Below are 19,278 nucleotides of genomic sequence, written 5' to 3'. Positions count from 1 at the left end.
CTGGGTTCCTTGGGTTCAGTTCAGTGATTAATTTTGTGTTTGCCTCTGCTTCCATCAGTCACAGGATGAAGGCTCCCAGATGGTTATAGACATCAAGTTCATTATCAGGAATGGGCATTCGAGGTGGTCTCTCCACCATTGCTTAGCTTGCCAGTTGGTGTCATCCCTTTAGATCACTCGAGGTCACTCTGGTGCCTGATCTGTCTTCTATCCTATGATTCCCTCGTCCCCCTATTCTACCCCCACCCACTCAACTTCCTGTTCCCCCATGACCAACTCTCTTCCTCTTCACCCCCTCTCTTCTTCCCAGCTCCCACTCACCCCCACCCCTCGACGTGTTCCCCATCCATTCAGAGGATCTTGTCTCAATCCTCTTCTCTTGGGTACTATGCATATATGCATATCTTTTAGGTTCTTTCCTGTTTCCCAGACTCTCTATCAGTGGAAGTGCAAACTAGCACTATCCTGATCCATGTCTAACATCCATATATGAGTGAGTACATACAATGTCTGTCTTTTTGCGACTGGGTTACCTCACTCAGGATGGTTTCTTCCAGTGCTATCCATTTACCTGCGAATTTCAAGATTCCATTGTTTTTTTCTGCTGAGTAATACTCCATTGTGTAAATGTACCACATTTTCTCTATCCACTCTTCAGTTGAGGGGCATCTAGGTTGCTTCCAGGTTCTGGCTATTACAAATAATGCTGCTATGAACATAGTGGAGCAGATGCCCTTGTTGTATGAATTTGCCTCATTTGGATATATGCCTAAGAGTGGAATTGCTGGGTCTAGTGGTAGATTAATTCCCATTTTCCTAAGGAATCTCCATACTGATTTCCAAAGAGGCTGTGTGAGTCAGCACTCCCACCAGCAGTGGAGGAGTGTTCCCCTCTCTCCACATCCTCTCCAGCATAAATTGTCTTCGGTGTTTTTGATTTTAGCCATTCTGACAGGAGTAAGATGGTATCTCAGAGTTGTTTTGATTTGCATTTCCCTGATGGCTAAGGATGCTGAGCACTTTCTTAAGTGTCTCTTGACCATTTTAGCCTCCTCTATTGAGAATTCTCTATTTAGTTCTGTACCCCACCTTTTAATTGGATCCTTTGGTGTTTTGGAGACTTGTTTCTTGAGTTCTTTGTAAATTTTGGAGATTAGCCCTCTGTCAGATGTAGGGTTAGTGAATATCTTTTCCCATTCTGTGGCCTGCCTTTTTGTCTTTTTGACTGTGTCCTTTGCCTTACAGAAGCTTTTTAGTTTCAGAAGGTCCCATTTGTTAATTGTCGATCTCAGTGCCTGTGCCACTGGTGTTATGTTTAGGAAGTGGTCTCCTGTACCAACTCGTTGAAGAGTATCTCCCACTTTCTCTTCTAAAAGTTTCAGTCCAGCCACTTTTTTTTTAAATTACAACACTCAGGGCAACAGCCAGAAAGTGTGTGGGTTAGTATTCTGTGCAGTGTGACAGGCTGCCTAATGTAAGCAACCCTATAAGAAGCAAGAAAAGACTGATGGACTGAGGGTTTAGTTGGTGGTTGCCTACCTTGACTTCGTGCATGTGGGCAGAGCATCGTGGTGGCAGGGACATGGTGGAGAAGGATGCTTCTCGCCTCATAGCAGGCAACAGAGCAAGAGGAAGTAGCTTGGGACAAGATACAGTCTTTGAAGAAGACACTTGCCTGTAACTGTTTCTACTGGTTAGGCCCTAGCTTCTAAATTTCCAGAGCTTCCCAAGGTAGCATCCCCCACCTGGTGATCAAACATTCAACACCAGGAGATTGTTGGGGACCCTTCACATTCAGACAACGTCTAACAAAAATTAATAGAATGCTCTCCTCTCCTTAATTGTCTCAAACCCAAGTTGTTCATATAGTTAGTTTTTAAAAGTTAAAAGAAGGCCCATGTTATATAACAATCTACCATGTAAATTGTCACTTAGAGCTTAATAAATTAGTATTTTAAGGAATGACCAGTTAGGTTCAATAAAAGACCTGGGCCCTCTAGAACCTATTTGATTTCTTTATAGGGGGAATATAGGTCTGATTAGAACCTTGCATATTTCTGTGTAGCACTGGAGAGAAATCTTTCCCAAGTTCACTTTAGTGTGAGTCTATGGGAGTAATCATTTGACCGTCTCTAGTCAGCCCAAGTTGCTAAATTGATTGCCGCCATGGCAAAAGCTATTGTATAGTAACCAGTAAAACCAAACAACTCCAGAGTGTTGAGATTCTGTGGTCAAATACTGATTTTGGCCCGGGCTCACAGATATTGTCCTTTAAGTATAGGTCTGCTTCTTAGACCTCCTCCTCACTCTGTTGCAATCACTAGTGGAACCTTGTGAACTCCCTACAGACCTGGGCCTTCATTTCTTCCTGGTAGCTCTGTAGCTACATCGAAAACATGTTTCTCCTCAGAAACAAGCCTCCTGGGATAATAAGCATGCTCTCTCTGGGTTCCCGTGGCCTTTAGTATGTACTATTCATTTTGTATTGATATCATTGTGGCCTTTCTTTTGGTGATCATGGTTGCTTTCCTTTGATCCTTCAGACACAGGAATGAATCTTCCGGCACACAAATTCTCATAGTAGCATCTTGGGGGTGCTCTCTGAGCCAGCCCCATGAATCCCAGGACAAAGCACAAATGAGAGATGCAATTTACATACTGAAACACATTTTTCTCTGGAGTTCTTAGGGTGCTCCATCTAGGTGGTGCTGGATACAATCAGCCTCCTTTAAAAGGAGACATGTGCTTTTGGACAGAGTCTGAGACTTCAGTGAGATGAAGCAAGGAAGTGAGACCTTGGATGTCCTTCTGTGTGGCAGGCAGGACACCTGCCTGGCACCTTTTCCCAAACCTCTAGCAATAGATTCATTCTGTGATCTCTGTCAACAGAGACCAACCAAGGACTCTTCCCAGCCTCTTTTGATATATGATGTCTTTGTGATGGCATCTGGGAATCACATTGAGAACCTATAGTAAAAAAAAAAATATTAAGTCATTAGGAACATGACAGAAATAATGAGAAATTGTAAGAAATTACTCTGCCTAGTGTGATTTCCAGGATTGCTCACCCAGGATGGGTCTTTGGGGGCTTACCAGCACATAGAAACTCAAACGTTACTGCAGAATTAAGAACTCAAGTTCTTGGTACTGAGTTCCCAGCTGTTTGGTTTTGTTTAATGCCCAAAGCCAAAACTCAGCTGCCTGAGAGTTTTGTTTGCTTATTTGGTTGTCTTGTTTGCTTTTTTAAGTCATGCTAAATTGTTCAGATCATGAGGCACCCGCTGAATTTTCCTCACCATAGCAACAGTGGGGCCTATGGCATAGTCAGGGTTAAGTTGTGGGTCAATGTGTCTGCATTTTAGACCACAATAGTAGAATCCAATGAGTTTTTCACTTCCTTCTCACACACAGAGAAGTTTGAGTGCCACTGGCTTAGTGAGATGTGACTATTACTCTTGAAAATGCTCTAAAGAGTCAGTGTCATCCTTCTTCAAGCTGTAGACCTAAGTCCCTGTTTTACTTTGCTGTGGTTGACTATTCCTGTATGGGGTTCAGCTATTCTTATTCCTCTATTCATTGAACCTGTAATCATTACTCTCTGCAAGGCTCTTCTTGCCTTGGGAAGTCCTTTCCCCTTTGTGATTTTTAATTCCCATTCCACAAAGCCCTAGCAAACATCCTGAAAATGCAACAGCCAGTCATTTTATCATGTGAACTGAAACATGGGTGTGTGTGTGTGTGTGTGTGTGTGTGTGTGTGTGTTGGGGTGGGGGTATATATGGAATGCTAATGTGGTTCACATCCCGTCCTATTTGTACTTTTTGAGTCCCACATATTTTCTTATGTTCCATCCCTGTTGTCAGTTATTATGGAATCTATGCCTTTATTGCATTTAAGTGATATGTACCCACCATCCTTCATCAGACTGGCCATCCTGCTCAGGGTGTTTTTGGTTGTGTGTGTGTGTGGGGGGTGTTAAGTCGCATATGTGTATATGTGCCTGTGAAGGACAGGGGCCCCCTTGAAGTCATTTTGATAATGCTATCTGCCTTTTGTTTGTGACGGACCTCAGTAACTACGTTACACTGGCTGGGTGTCCTGTAAGCCCCAGGAATCTTCCTGTCTCTACCCCTAGCTCTGGGCTTACAAGCATGCACCACCACACCGGGCATTTTTACATGGGTTTTGGGGTTGAACTCATGTTCTGCCTTTAACAACAGGGCTCTATCCCCAGCTCTGAGTAAAATATTTTCAAGGGTCTTACAAGTGCCTTGTGAAATGTTTTCAGTGTGATTCTTACTTGATTGTTCTCCTTAGGAGTTCCAGAAAGCCGTGGACCACCGCAAAGCCATCATCCTCTCCATCAACCTCTGCAGCTCAGAGTTCACCCAGGGGGACAGTAAGGAGAGCCACGACTTGCAGGATCGCTTATCCCAGATGAACGGGAAGTGGGACCGAGTGTGCTCTCTGCTGGAGGACTGGCGAGGCCTGCTTCAGGACGCGCTGATGCAATGCCAGGTTGGTAGGACTTTGGGCAGATGATGGCACCAGACTAGATGCTGACATTGCAGTTGCTTGAAGGATGTGGCTACCAGCATTTGGATGCAGTAGCTTTTCTTAGTACTGGGGAATGTGTACCTGTGACCTGTGTCCCAGGAGTTTTATCTCATCTTCTACCTAGTTAAAAAGCCAATGCTCACCCAAGTTGACAATCCCTCTTAGACTGATCCATTTGTTTCATTTGTTCACTCAGAACATATTGACCAAACATTTAGGCAGATAAGTTTTGCACAGCAAGACGAGCATTTATGCCGGCGCTTACTGAATTTCCTCTGTGTGCCAGGCAGATCTCTCAGCAGTTAAGATACAGCCTAGCCTCTGCTTCTGCTAAAAAGTCAATAGCAACAAAATAGGAGAAGTCGACAGGGTGGCTCAGTGGGTAGGGATGCCCACCACCAACCTGGAATTCATGCGGTAGGAGAAAACTGGAGTCTGGAGGTTGCCCTCTGACCTCTGTGTGTGCTCCACGGCATATAAATTCCCCTCCCCCTCCCCACACAAATAAGTAAATGTAACAAAAACATCTAAGGTGAGGAAATAGTTATCCAAGGAATTTATAAACACAGGTATGACAGTAATGGAGAAAAAAACATTACAGGAGGCTTGGGTGGGGAGGTGCAAGAAACCCTGTGGCTATTTGACTGGAAGGATGCTGCTCTGAAGGTGTCCCACAGCTGGGAGGTCCATGGAGTATGCGAAGGTGTTGTCTCTGTTAGAGCAGCAATGGGACTGTATGGCTGGGTTATAGCCAGCAAGGCAGGAAGGGATCAGAAGGTCATTGGCCAGGTCACCCGGAAGAGTGAGGCTCTGTCTGCATCCGGACTGCATGCGATGGGGTGTGATAGGGTGTGGAGCCTCCTGGGAAGTGGGTGTCCCCGATACTGTTCCCCACCCCCCCATTGTGTCTACTGCAGCCGGTGCCTTGTATGCTGGGGTGCGTCAAGAACAATGTTCAGTTAGGGCGTAGAAAGATGAATGAAGGGGATATGGGATTGAGCCTTTAAAGATGGGAAGGATTTGATCACACAGAAGAGAGTTGTTTCTTTTCAGATTACCTCCTGTTAGTGCTGTTGCTGCTGTTTTTTGTTTAGTTTTCCAGAAACTAAGCATTTTAATGTCAGTGTGCTTCCTGTCTAAATGTCCCCCACAAAGTATAAATTAGATGCTCTAGGTAAGAAGAAGACTTCATGCTGTGTTACCACAGCTTCGGAGATCAGGCCATAGCCACCATACCTCCTAAAACAAGCAGAGACTTTCCTCCAAGAGGGATCATGTCCTGATCATTAATGGTGCTACATGTTTCCAGATGATAGCCATAAAAGGAATTGAAATATATTCTAGGAAAATGTACCATTCACAGTTATTTTATGCTCTGTGTTTTTTTGATAGGAATTCCACGAAATGAGCCATGCTTTGCTTCTTATGCTAGAAAACATTGACAGAAGGAAAAATGAGATTATCCCAATTGATTCTACCCTTGACCCAGAGACACTTCAGGACCATCACAGACAACTCGTGGTGAGAATTCTAGATTTTTTTAAACACACATTAAAAAAGAAAAACAACTTTTGCATGCTCTTAGCTTATGCTCTAACTGAAGTCTCTAATTTCATTCTGTAGAGTTTCCAGTCATGAAACAAATGTGTATAAACCACCCCTACCCACACGATTGCCCATTGGTCAGTTGTGCTAAGCTTATGTGTTCTTTATCTCAGTTAGCTTGTGTGTCTCAAGGCAGCCTTTTCAGTGAATTGTACTTACTTTTAATCCAAACATTGTATGCTCCATCTGTAGCCTCAAAGTATGTGTGGGTTTCTTTTCCTGTTGCTATAATAAAATACTCTCACAAAAGCAACTGAGGAGAGAAAAGGGGTTTCTGACTCATATTTCAAGGGTACAGTCCATCGTGGCAGGGGAGTCAGAGCAGCAGGAAGTTGAAGCTGCTACCATCCACAGCCAGGAAGCAGAGATGAATGAATGAATGCTAGTACTCAGCCCTATTTCTCCATTTATTCAACCCAAGATCCCCTTCCCTCTCACTATTAGGATGGGTCTTCACCAATTAGTGAATTCATTCAAGATAATCCCTTACAGGAATGGCTAGAGACTTGTGTCCCGGGTGACTCTAGATTCTGTCAAATTGGCAGTTAGTACTAGCTACCACAGTATATTTAGTGACTTACGGTAAAACTGAAAATAAAGCTACTTGAATGGAGAGAGACCGTTAAGTCGATGTAAAAGTCAATGCAAAAGCAATTAAATATGCCTGGTGAGATATAAACCTTGGTGGCAAGTTTGCAGAAAGCCATGAGATAACTTTCTGTCATTATCATACAAAACCAAGAAGTACTTATTTCTTAAATGCTAGAAACTTTTTCTGGCACTAAATTCAACTGTGCAAATTTATATACAGGGGTCTGAGACAATTAAACATACAGTGTAGCTGGGTAATTTTTATAGATGTTAAGGAAGCAGTCTTGAGTTCCATTAGGAGAACATACTTTGCAAGTGGTCCGTCTCTATGGTCACACAACGCTATGTCATAGCATTTAGCACTCACTAACCTAAATTACTGGATCGGTAGCTTTTAATTCACTATTTGCAGGATCTTTGAAACCAGTCGTGGTGCTCTTGTATTTTCACCCATCCTTGACCTCTGGCAGGTACCTGGAAATGATGAATCACTGAAGATCATTTTAAAAGATTTAGCTAGATCTCAGAGTATGCCTAGACATATTTGAGTTTTGTTCTACCTAGATTATAATGCCTTATTATGCTGTTTAACAGAAGATCTTAGATCTATTTGCCCAGGACTTTCCATTGTCAGTATCTTCACTTCCTTTACTCAGTTTAAATATTCTTACTATAAACCCCGAGATTAGAGGGATTTAATGGTCTTTCAGAACATACTTGGCTATAGCAAGGTTAGCATGGAATCCCCACGCCATATGCCTTGAGCTGCAGTTCTGTTTGGAGGCTGGATGGCATGGGGGGCCCACATAGGCAGCTTCCTCTAAATGCCAAAGCTTCTTAAAGAGATATCTCCTTTTCTTTACATCCTTTACATAGCAAATAAAGCAGGAGCTTCAGAAATCCCAGCTCAGAGTGGCCTCCTTGCAAGACATGTCTCGCCAACTCTTAGTGAATGCTGAAGGTTCAGATTGTCTAGAAGCCAAAGAAAAAGTCCATGTTATTGGGAACCGGCTCAAACTTCTCTTGAAGGAAGTCAGCCATCACATCAAGGATCTGGCCAAGTTATTGGACATGTCAAGCAGTCAGCAGGTAGGTAAGCTCTCCGAGACACTGTAGTGTCACAGCTCCGACAGAGCCTGAAGCACTGTATCTCCACCTGCTGTGGAGAGTCTCGGATGGAACACTTGTCAGACCCGAGTGGCCGCTCTCCATCACCGCTCATTCAAGAGCAGTCTTGAAATACAAAAGCAGACTTGTAAACTTTTATAACAGGACGGTGCTTTTGATTCTGTGAAATCCAAGAGACCTCTTCAACCTGTTACTGTCAACCCTGTTGCTGTGACTACTGTGGCATTTTATTTCAACCGTTTATTTAACAAATGACATGTTTTCAGTTTAGACAGCTGTAATGGATCAACATAGTCATCACATGTGAGTTTTGTGTTAAGCGTGCAGGAGACCATGAACTCTCCCTTTTTGAATCTATTAGTCGGTTCATTCATTCATTCATTCATTCACTCATTTGTTAAAACGGTCCTGTATGTGTTTATTTTGCCCCTTTTTTCCCTTGAATCAACTCCATTGTGTCGTATTGTTAGCTTTGAGACATGTGCCCATAGATACAGTGGGTCTTGGTGAGATTTCAGACAGGCAGTTGTGAAATCCTTTCACAAACATGAAACTGCTCATCCCCCTGGAAGCATTCCAAGCACAACCTCCCCTGAGTCACAGCAGGGCAGAAGCAGTACAGTTTGTGTGGTCTCACAGAGCAGCCTCCTAGATAACTGTCATTTTTTTAATGTAAATGAATTGGATTCTGTCTGTCCTGAGTGACCTATCCTCATACCCCCACCCCTATCCCAAGCCACTATCAACTCATTTGTGCCCGTGTCACTAAGAAATAACAAAACCATAAAAGTAAAATGCTAGTTATGCCTTCCAGAAGGGCCAAAGCTTATGCCAAGAAATCCCGATAATGTAGAAGAATTTGGTTTCATTCTTGTCGTCACCTTCATCAGGGTTGCTTGTGGGTGGTCTGGGCTTTATGATGGAGATGTAAAATGAAGGTGGAGAGGCCTGAGGTGGGAAATTCTCAGCATCCACAGAGACCCCAAGGCTATAGGACGTGGAGTTGTGTAACGCATCATCCTTTTCTCTTGCAGGATTTGTCTTCCTGGTCTTCTGCAGATGAACTGGACACCTCAGGGTCCGTGAGTCCTACATCGGGCAGAAGTACCCCCAACAGACAGAAATCGGTAACTTTCTCCTGGCCCTTTCCAATTGGTCCATGGGTAGGAAATGTGGGAAGTGACAGTTTTTTGTGTCTGCAGGGTCCACAGGTTCGAAACAGGAAAGAACACCCACCCTTGTAGATTTATGTCTCCAACCTTGAAGCATGTTCTCAGCAACGAAAAAGAAAGATTTTTTTTCCTGTTTTTTTTTTTTGGTTTTGTTGTTGTTGTTTTTTTTTAATGGGCTCAATATATGCAGGAAGAAAAAATAAATTTCTTACTTGCTCAATTGGCCATTTCTAGAATTGGTGCTCATGCACACATTTGGTGGCACTTTTCCTCAAACTGCCACCAGCTTGTCCACTACACAAAAGTGGGTTGTCGTGCCCAGAAGTGCCTCCAACAGCAAGGCGAATCGAGAGCATCTTGTGAGTCGGTTGAATTAATAAGATGGATGAGCTTGCATTGACTCTCAAGTGAAAGGGCTTCTGGGTACTAACCCTGAAAGGGTAACTACTCAAGTCAACCCCATACACGGCCCGTGGTGGGGACTGCCTCACCAGAGCACATAGAGGACAAAAGGCAAATGTGACCCCTGCTACCCTCTATACCTCCATTCTCTGTGTAATTAGGAGCTTGTTTTTATTTTTTGTTTTGTTTTGTATTTTTTTGGCTTTATAAGTATATTCATTCCATTTCCCCTTAGATTTTAGAAATAATAATTCCATTTGTATTTTTGTCATTTATACTTATGTTCTATGCTGATACATGTGTTATTAGAATTTTGTTTTGTTTTTTGTTTTACCAACATTCACTAGTTTCCTATAGATCCTAGTTTAAGAATGTGCAGGAATACTGGCTTTTCGGCTCAAAATTTAGTCTTGATTTGTCTTAAGTATGAAACATGTTGAGCTCCTCTACAAAAAACCCTGTCAGTTTACTGTTATTATTATTATTATTATTATTATTATTACCTTATTACTGAATGTGCCCTCGAAGTCACCAAAATGAAAAAGCCTATATGAATTATCTTTGAAGTATGCAGAATGCACAAAACATAGACTCATTTGCCCTTCTCCAGGAGGAGTGGGAGAGGCTGTGCCCTCTGTGGGTGCAAGCCACAATCACACCTCATGTGGAGTTAATGGCTGAGACGGTAAATACAGATGAGTCTATCCACTCCTTCCACCGAAGAAAAGCCAGTTTCCTTGGTCCATGATTACCGATCATTGCATTTGATTTGTTTACCCTTTGCTGCATCCTCAGTTGTTTTCATTGGTTAGCTTGTCTTTATTTGCCTAGACTGAACATTCTTCTTTCTTTACCCCTGTTCATTGCAAACAGCCACGAGGCAAATGTAGTCACTCACAGCCTGGACCCTCTGTCAGCAGCCCAAAGAGCAGGTACCTTGTTCTCCTGGTTTCCACCTGTTCTAGAATCCCGAGAGGATGATGAAAATTGCCTGTGATGTAGGGAAAGCTCTAATCTGGGTAGTGGAGATGGTCAATGGGAAGAGAAGTCTTTCCATAGAGAACAGGTAAATCTCATAGTGGACTGCATTTGTCTCTTCCATCAAAAATTTGTTTCCTTGTATTAACCCCATTCGGTCCTTTTCATCAAAGGATGCTCTGTGTGTCTATGGATATGGGATTCGGTTAGTGGCACAACTGCCATTGATTCACGGCAGATTTTTATCATCCTCTCTCCTTCTAGATTTTACCATAAGGCAGGTAATTGATCAATGAATTATCTCACCACTCACAGAACCCACAAATCTGCATAAAATATACTAACATCCCCAATTTTTTTTAATCTTTCCTTCCTGTTTTATCCAGATTGTGGGTTTTGGATTTTCAAAATGGCAGAGCCTAATTTGGTGTTTTTCCATTTAAAAACCACAAAGCACTTTACTAGAATCTTCTGCTTGCCGTAAGCCTCTTGAGCCAGAGCGCTCCACCACGCCACTTGCCTTCTCCACACCTGGCAAGCTCTTTCACTCTGAATCCAGGATCAGCTCTTGCCCTGCTCCGTCACCTCCTGAGAGCTGATACCCACGGCTGTCTCTGCTGCCGCCCTACCCCACGCTTGCCTCTGAGGTCCCCATCGTACCTGCAGTTAGCGATGCTTCTCGTTTTCTGTTGTTGATGTGATGTCTGTATGCCTTTGCCCTTCCACAACTCAGCTTATGTTTCCCCAGAAAACCTTTTTTTCTTTTTAATTTTCTATTTTTTCCTTTTTTTTTGTGAAATGAAAATAGTGTTCTTGTAGCTAGGTTTTCATTCCAGTCCCAGGCAGTTCCCTGAGAAATATCAGCTCCTCTGGATACTTATCACCACTGAGAAGAAATCTAAATGCCTTCAAGGAGGGTGCAGAGGAGGAGATGTGTAGCTGTAAACAACTTGAGTAGTAGTTTGGGTTTACCAGCTGTGCTCTGCAGGGCTGGCTGTTTTATGTGGTCATCCCCACTCAGCTGAAGTAATGTCCTCAGCATAATTTTTATATGCTTTCTGTCTCCAGCCTCCTTTTTACTGGAATTTTTCTCCCTTTTTTTATTTGAAAACAATGCTGTGTTTTTGTTTTTGTTTTGTTTTTTTAAACATTTGCTTTTGTTTTTTTAATCTGTAATAAAACAGCAATAATGAAATATAAAATAAACCTCCCTGGGACGTAGGACAATCATGACAGCCACCTCTGCGTGTTCTTACACCATCTTAGCCACCTGTAAGAGAAGGTAATCACATACTATAGGCAAAGCATTGTGTTATACAATTCCCTTCTCCAATGAATTTGAATATACCATTACCAGAGGTGATGCCTATCCCACAGGATTCCTCTGAGAAAACCTTAGATCCAGTCTCTGATTAACAAAGTGATGTTGGTGACAGCGGGGAAAGCTGTTAGGTGATACCAGAACCCTTTGGTTCACAAAATCAAGTCTGTCTGCTTCCCTAATTATTGTAAGCTGCCATGTAGGTCTTCTGAATATGTCTAAGATGTTGTTTCTTGGGGCATCAACTGCCTCCATGTGCCTCCTAACAGGGCTTTTGCCAATGGATCAGCCACGCTTCACTGTGATAATCTCACTGCAATACCCACCAAGCTCCTTTCAGCTCTATTCTGTCCGCCATAGCTAATTAACATCTTTGTGCTAATTTACCAGTGCTCACTTGGTTACCTGGGAGGGAACAGATTACAAAGAAACTTCACCTGAATGACATGCTCCATCAAACACCTTGGCAGACAAGCTGTGGCTGCACGACATCCTGGGGTTTCTTAAGCCCATGGCATGTTGGACTGGGTGCATTCAACCCTAACAATGAGTGCAGAGGGGGAACTGAACTGCACTCACAGTCTAGGCCATTATGGTGTTCCTTGGCATGGAAACCTTGAGTTTGATCTTGCACTGGTCTGGCAATTCCAAAAGATTATTGAAGAAACAAGGGATTCAGAGGCACATGGCTTCTGAGAACAAAAAGGAACTAATTTGGGAAGGTATTGGTTTGAAGGGAGCCATTGTATCTTTATTGTTATTGTTCCAACTCTGTGTTAACTACATTCTCAACTGTTATATATTTCAGCTGAATTTTAAGTTAAGTGATTTTAAATTAATTTTAGTATTCTCATTGAACATTGCAATATGCTAGCTGAGTGGAGGCAAGTAGTTACTCAGAGTCTACACTGTTTAGGGCCTAAACCTACAAAGTCTATATATGATGGTTTCCTTCACTGTATTTGCAAGGTATCAAAATCCAGAAATTCCTAGAATCAATTGCAAGGAGCTTCCTAAGAACTTGCTAAAATGATAAGAAATAGAGAAGAAAAAAAAACTGTGCCTGCGTTTATACTAACTCCTCATACTAGTAGTTTTTATTTGAGATTAAGCATGTGGAAATGTACATTAAGCACTTTTGCTGGTCCAGCTGGTACCTTTTCCCAGCATCTGACTTCAGATTTTGTAACCCTCTCACCAAAAAGTCTTCCATACAGGTATGCATGGATCAGTAATGGTTTAAAAACTGTGAAGATAGCATGCCAGCTTTCAGCAAGATGGCCAACTGTAATTCTCAGTGTGTGGGGGGATGATGACTTCACTTTATAGCTGAGAGCAGCGAAAGGCAGAACTACCCAGGAGCATTTGGCTTTGGCATCTTTTACACAGAGAATTGAAAAGGAGCTAGAATCAATAAGGACCATAAGGACCGTCTGAAGTCCTGGTAGGGGGGACAAAGAGGCGTGCTTTCCAATTGGTTCAAGATAGTTAAATATGTTTAAGCAAGCCAATGGGGGTTTTCTTTTTCTTGTTCACTAAGAACTGCCATAAGTGCTATTCAGTTTCCTAGTCTTCTGTAGGACTCTCCCTGGAAGGCCATTTGTTCAAAGCATCCAAAGACAAAAGCGTAAAGCAGTTGCCCTTATGAGTTCAACTACCTCCTGTCCCAGGACAGCTGTGGGCAGAGACACCAACAGGTTTCCCTTTTGCTCTTTTGAAGTAAGCTGTCCCAGCATTTGTGGGTAGGGAGTCAAACAGTTTGGGAAATACTGTCTTTGAAAACACTATTAATAAATCAGGAATGTTTTCCTGAAAGTATAGACTGAATTCAACAGTTCCCAAGGTCATAATTGCAAAACAATCATTTATTCGTCAATTTGAAAGTAGAAGAGAAAGACAGGATACATATTTACTTTGAGAGGATATGCACGTGTTATTATGGATGAAATATCTCCATTGATTAAGTTCTTTGGGTAGAGTCACACATTTAAGTTTTCCCATACAAATGCAATCTACACTGTTATCCACATCTATACAAAAACCAGTGAAGACTAGGAATGAGTCTGTTTATCCCCTTTGTTCTTTAAGCTGTTGAATTTCCCAGGATTCTTGAAGCTTGGATGATCTTGGTTCAGTAAGTTAATATTACAAAGTAATATTACTTGGAGATCATTAACCTGTTGGAACTAAAGTCTCTAGGACAGAGTCACCCCAATGAAGAACCAACTTCAAAACTTTTGGAATTCTAGTAGTTATTCATGTGGGGTGGACACTTCTCTCAGTTGGTAGATTGGGCATTTCAGTCAACTGCATAGACAAGTCACCAAGTACTCTATGTTCTCTTTGTCCCAACCGCAGCCCATTAGTTCTCCTAAGTTGGCATTCTTCAACAGTAGAAGTCAGGTGGCAGTTACATTTTGATAAAGAATGCTTTGATGTTGTTTAATGTGCCATGTCCTTCAATAGATTCTGTCACATGTGAGCCCATGCTCCCCTAAGGATGAACTTTAGTTCTCATTAGGAATGAACTGGTCGTGGCAGCCTGTTTTGATCCTGATCTTTAACCTCACAGAAGCCAATCATTGACAAAGAGGAGCTGTCCAGATCCATGTGATTGAATTATCAATTGTTTGTGGACCTTTGCCCATCACCAGAGTATCCAGATGGCTCCCAGTGAAATGCATCAGTTAGCTATTTAGTCAAGAGGAATGTAGAGTGTCTTTCTGCCATTGTGCTGTCACTAACCCAGCACTGGGGATGGATGTTATTTGTCAGGGACTATTTTCTCATGAGCGTGTACTGAAGAGTCATATCAAAGAAAAAGTCAATGCAGAGTTTGTCCTGTCTTTGTATGCCATATTTCTCAGTACACTTTAAAGCAAGTCATTGAATCATATAAGATGTCAAAGAAAAAGAACTGACTTTGGTATTTAACTTTCTAAGCTATTCATCTTCTCCACAAATGAGAAATGGGAGGCCAGAGACCCAGATATAGCCTAGTATTTGATGGCTATATAGTGGTTACCTGTGCACTATGCATGTGACGGAACATGACCAATGCCTTTCTGACTAGAAATGTTGATCTTAAACGTAAGAAATTCACTTCCAAATATTTTCATTTCCAAATATTTTAGTGTACAAGCATTCTTACTTGCTTCTACATGTGAAATACATGTAACATAAATGTTACCGGCATGCCTATCATTCATGTCCCCAACTGAAAGATCATGGTATAACAGGGAGTGTGGTAGGCATGGATCTGGGAGAGATCTTGATAGACTTTTTTTTAAGCTGTGTAATTTGGCTACTGTTACAGTCAGAGTTCTGGAGCTGGGTGATGTAATTTAAGAAAAGTGACGGGTGAGAAAAAGATGCCATGTAACAGGGATCAAGAAGAGTTTTGTGTTTTGTTTTTGTTTTTAGAGAAAAGGATTATAAAAAGGGGAAAGGGAAGTAGGAGAGATTGACCTTCAGAGATGGGATCAGAAGGAAAGAGGGGAGAGAGAGAAGGATGGGAGGTGGGCAGGGCCCTTTTAAAAGGGAACATAGTGAACATGCACAGATGGTGCTCTTAGTGGCTGCAGCTGAGAGTGTATCCTGTCAGAACCCCAAGGACAGGCTAGTACAGGTAACTGAATAATATCACTGGGGAGATAGCTCTGTTGACTATGTGCTTGCTGTACAAGCGTGAGGACCTGAATTTGGATGCTTCATATCTAAGTAAAAAGTGTACCTGCAGACCTGGTGCTGAGGAGGCAGACAGGACTGACAGAAGATAGCTTATTGGCAAGCTAGTCTTGCTGAATCCATGAGTATAGGTGCCATGAGAGACCCTGCCTTAAAAAAACAGGTAGGAGAGTAATAGAAGAAGATACCTGACATCAAGTCAACATTTGGTTCCGTGTTCACAACCACACACACACACACACACTTGATTTTTAAAGAGGGTCCAAATTCCGATCATTGAGGTCTCAGGTTGCATCCTTCGCTGTGCTCCTTGCTAGTAATATAAGCTTAAGTCTTCATTCTGTGAATTTCTTTTTCCTGTCATCCATAAATATTTAGTGTTGCCTAGCAATTTTCAGAATAAATGTTAACTCTCCTTAGCTACTTGCCTATAAAGTGAGAGGACTGGTTACATTTTCTCTACAACCTTATCTAAGCATGAATACTTTATAATTGGGTAGCTGTAGAAGTGCCCTTAGTAAGGCACATGACATATTATTTTATGCTTTACTGTTTTTCCTTGAAATGTACACTTTTCTACCATCTACCTTGTCAGGTATAACTCACAAGGTTTGGCATAAGGGCAGTCCAATATTTCAAATACTTTTCCCATTAGATCATTAGATGGTGACTGAACTCTTTTAGCCTCTCAATTGAGGTCTGTTTTTATTGATAAATTAGTACAAATCATAGATCATGTAAAACATTGAGTTGAAAAACTAGAAGCCCCTCCCCTCAGTCTCTTTCGAAGAGGCTGTCATGCAAAGGCAAGCTGGGTTGGCCAGGCTTGCACTGCCTTCCCTTGTGGGCTTCAGGAAGAAGTGACGTTTTAATTTGGGGCAGGGATGCTTTTCCCCTCTGTTATACTTCAAAACCATACTAGAGACAGACGGAGGTGTGAACTGCTTAGAACCTCAGCCCTAGCCTCTCTCCCATCCTCCTGTGATAGTTTAGTAACAGATTTGAGGGTTTCCTCTGTTCTCTTTAAAGAAGATTATGCCCGCATTTTTATGCAAACATTTATTTTCTCAGGTACTCTTCGTCTTCCACTAATCTCAGGGTAATCCATCATTGGAAATTATCAGCCTGCTAGGAAGCTACACACATCATGTTTTCTTAGAATCTGCACCTGCAGATTCACCAGCTTGGGTTTCACATCTTCTTTTCCCAACAAGGGCATTTGATGTCCTTATGTTTAATTCCACTAGCCTCACTAGGAAATTCAAACAGGGCCCTTAGGACTAAATCTTCTTGGTTATGCCTATTATCTTTTGCTCACAAGTAATCCAACAGAGCATTAGTGGCTGCTCCAAAAAGGAGACAGTCGCACCGACTTAGAACAAACCTGCTCCCATATCCAGGACTTAGCAGCCTGGACTCTATTCCATATTCAGGACTGTAGCCATGTTTCATATGGATGCCCAAGCCTCTGTGCTCCCTTTGATGCACTTGAAGCACATAGAAAAACATGGAGCTTCGAATCTAGAAGGAACTTGAAGGCAACCATTTTTCCTCTCGGGAAAACTGGTGTCAGTTTCTCCAGGCTGCCGAGTTAGTGATAGGACCCAGGGTACAATCGGCACTTTGGTGGCCATGCTCTGTAGACAGACTCCATTGCTGTTCTTTGTGTAGCTTGGAAACTGCTTATGCAGGACCAGATGCTGCTGAGATTTGCTGTAAGATTATGTAGCTTTCCTGGGGCTGAGCGATGTGACAGGGGCATTTTTATCCTGATGCTACATAGATGTGATCGTATGCAGGATGCTTAGTTGTGGCACACTGTGGGGTTCTGGCAATTAATTTTGCCTTAAAAAAAACCAAAAAACCTGCATCAAACATCTGAATTTGTTTCATTTATACAATGATCATTATTGATGGAAAAGTTTTCACCACATTGAGTAAAGGGAGTTAATTTGAATGCATTTTGTCATCTTTAATTGAGTGACTGACTGGATGTTTGTTTTTGAACTAGTGCACTTTCCAAACACCGTTCCTTCAGTGAGCAGCCTGCAGAAGGCTCATAGCTCTTAATGCTGGTGGTCAGGAAATGACATGGGCACCCTGAGGGAAGGCTGGCTACTCACTGCCAAATTGGGTTGTGTTCTGTATTGGCCCTTTACATTCCAGGAAGGCACTAAAGCAAGAAATGGTGCCCATCCTATATTTGAATTGAGGTCTTTATGTCGATTCTTCCCTTAGGTCCACAAAAGGTGGCTGCGATTCCTCCCTTTCTGAACCCAGGCCAGGCCGCGTGGGTCGAGCCTTCCTGTTCCGGGTCCTCAGGGCTGCTCTACCCCTTCAGCTGCTCCTGCTGCTCCTCATCGGACTCACCTGCCTTGTCCCCATGTCAGAGGAAGACTACAGCTGTGCCCTCTCCAACAACTTTGCCCGATCATTCCACCCCATGCTCAGATACACGAATGGTCCTCCTCCGCTCTGAAACAAGATGCCCTCTGCATGAGTGCTGGCAGCATGAGGGGGATCAGGCCCAAAGCAACCCCAGGCTATCAGAGAAGACTTTGGTCTTGGCAGAAGGCCTCTTGTGGCACCTGCAGCTCTGCTCCATACCCTGTGTGTAAAAACCAAGCCTTTGGACATGGATGGGAAGCAACAAGAGGAGAAGAAACGGGATTGGAACAGTGTCAATTGACACTCTGAGCCTTAACACTAAAGAGATTAAGTTAAGGACATACAGAGTTCCCTGGACCCATGAAGTCAGGCCTTTGGCACAGCCAATGGCTTTAATGGGCTATCTGGGCAGCTTTCCTATGGTGCTGCTCCATCAACCCAAAATTAACCCTCACGGGCACCATGTCAGTATCGTACAATCTACCAACCTGCTGGAGGCATTAGAACCTCCTCATATACCATTTTTAGGAGCATATATGGCAGCTTCCTCTCTACCTTGTTTTCTTTGGGGCATGATGTTTTAATGTTGCTTTAGAGGCACAAGCTGTAAATCTGAAAGGCACTTTTTTTTTAAAAAAAATAAGGTATAAAGAAAACCTGGATGTAATAAATAAGATCATGGAAAGCTTTATGTGAAGAAAATTGAATGTTATAGTATAAAAAAAGATATTTATGTATGTACAGTTTGCTAAAGCCAAGTTTTATTTGTTGATTTCTTTGCATTTATTATAGATACTATGAAGTACTTTGTCTGTGTCTTTTCTTCCTTTACAACATAATTTGAATTTTCATTGTTCAGTAGGATGCAATGTAGATTATTTTCTTGTTAATGTTAAATCATACTTTGTGTATGACAATACAACTTATATATTATGCAACATATAATAGAATGGTTTGGTATAGTTTTAAACAGGAAAGAGAGAGAGAGAGAGAGAGAGAGAGAGAGAGAGAGAGAGAGAGAGAGAGAGAGAGAGAGAGATTTGAAGTTATAGAACAAATTTTCACCCAAAACAAATTTGAAAAAACTAATCACACGATCAGTGGAATGCAAAAGAAAGCCTGGCATTCACAGTCTCTGTCTCAGAGGAATAGCACATGCGGGATTCTTTGGGAAGTAGCAAAATGCTTCTTGCTACTTCAGGACACAGAAAGTTGAGTACACATATCTGCCGTGAAAACTAAACAGAAGCACCTAATATTGTCTTTTTGTTTCCTTTCTACATTTCTGTGTTTTACCTACACTTCTTTTTTTAATGAACGAAGCTAGAATGTAAGGATTCATTGAAGGAAAAGGGTGTTGAGAGGAAGTGGGCATTCAGACGGGATCTCGGAGGAACCATTTTCCTGAGTAGCAAATCACATCTCATGGATTATGGCTTCCTCTCGAAT

At 42.3% G+C, this 19,278-nt stretch overlaps 1 protein-coding gene across 20 annotated transcripts in view; it reads left to right on the top strand.

The window, feature by feature from the left end:
• The window catches only part of Syne1 (spectrin repeat containing nuclear envelope protein 1), a 454,318-nt gene extending 435,684 nt beyond the window's left edge, over positions 1-18,634 (top strand). For 18 of the 20 annotated variants that reach the window (XM_040728331.1, XM_040728319.1, XM_040728318.1 and 15 more), the window contains 6 exons: positions 4,318-4,518; positions 5,950-6,078; positions 7,630-7,842; positions 8,916-9,008; positions 10,329-10,387; positions 17,680-18,634. In XM_040728331.1, coding sequence (XP_040584265.1) covers positions 4,318-4,518; positions 5,950-6,078; positions 7,630-7,842; positions 8,916-9,008; positions 10,329-10,387; positions 17,680-17,920 — 936 coding nt within the window. In that variant the 3' untranslated portion in view covers positions 17,921-18,634. The remainder of the gene's footprint in view (positions 1-4,317; positions 4,519-5,949; positions 6,079-7,629; positions 7,843-8,915; positions 9,009-10,328; positions 10,388-17,679) is intronic. The other 2 variants (XM_040728328.1, XM_040728327.1) reach the window with 1 other exon arrangement.
• Positions 18,635-19,278: the final 644 nt, after the last annotated feature.

The sequence above is a fragment of the Mesocricetus auratus genome, unplaced genomic scaffold (genome assembly GCF_017639785.1).
Source record: "Mesocricetus auratus isolate SY011 unplaced genomic scaffold, BCM_Maur_2.0 Super-Scaffold_100018, whole genome shotgun sequence".
In the NCBI taxonomy this organism is placed as follows: domain Eukaryota; kingdom Metazoa; phylum Chordata; class Mammalia; order Rodentia; family Cricetidae; genus Mesocricetus; species Mesocricetus auratus.
The sequence above is the reverse complement of the archived record's forward strand: the minus strand, read 5'-3'. Positions and strand labels throughout refer to the sequence as shown.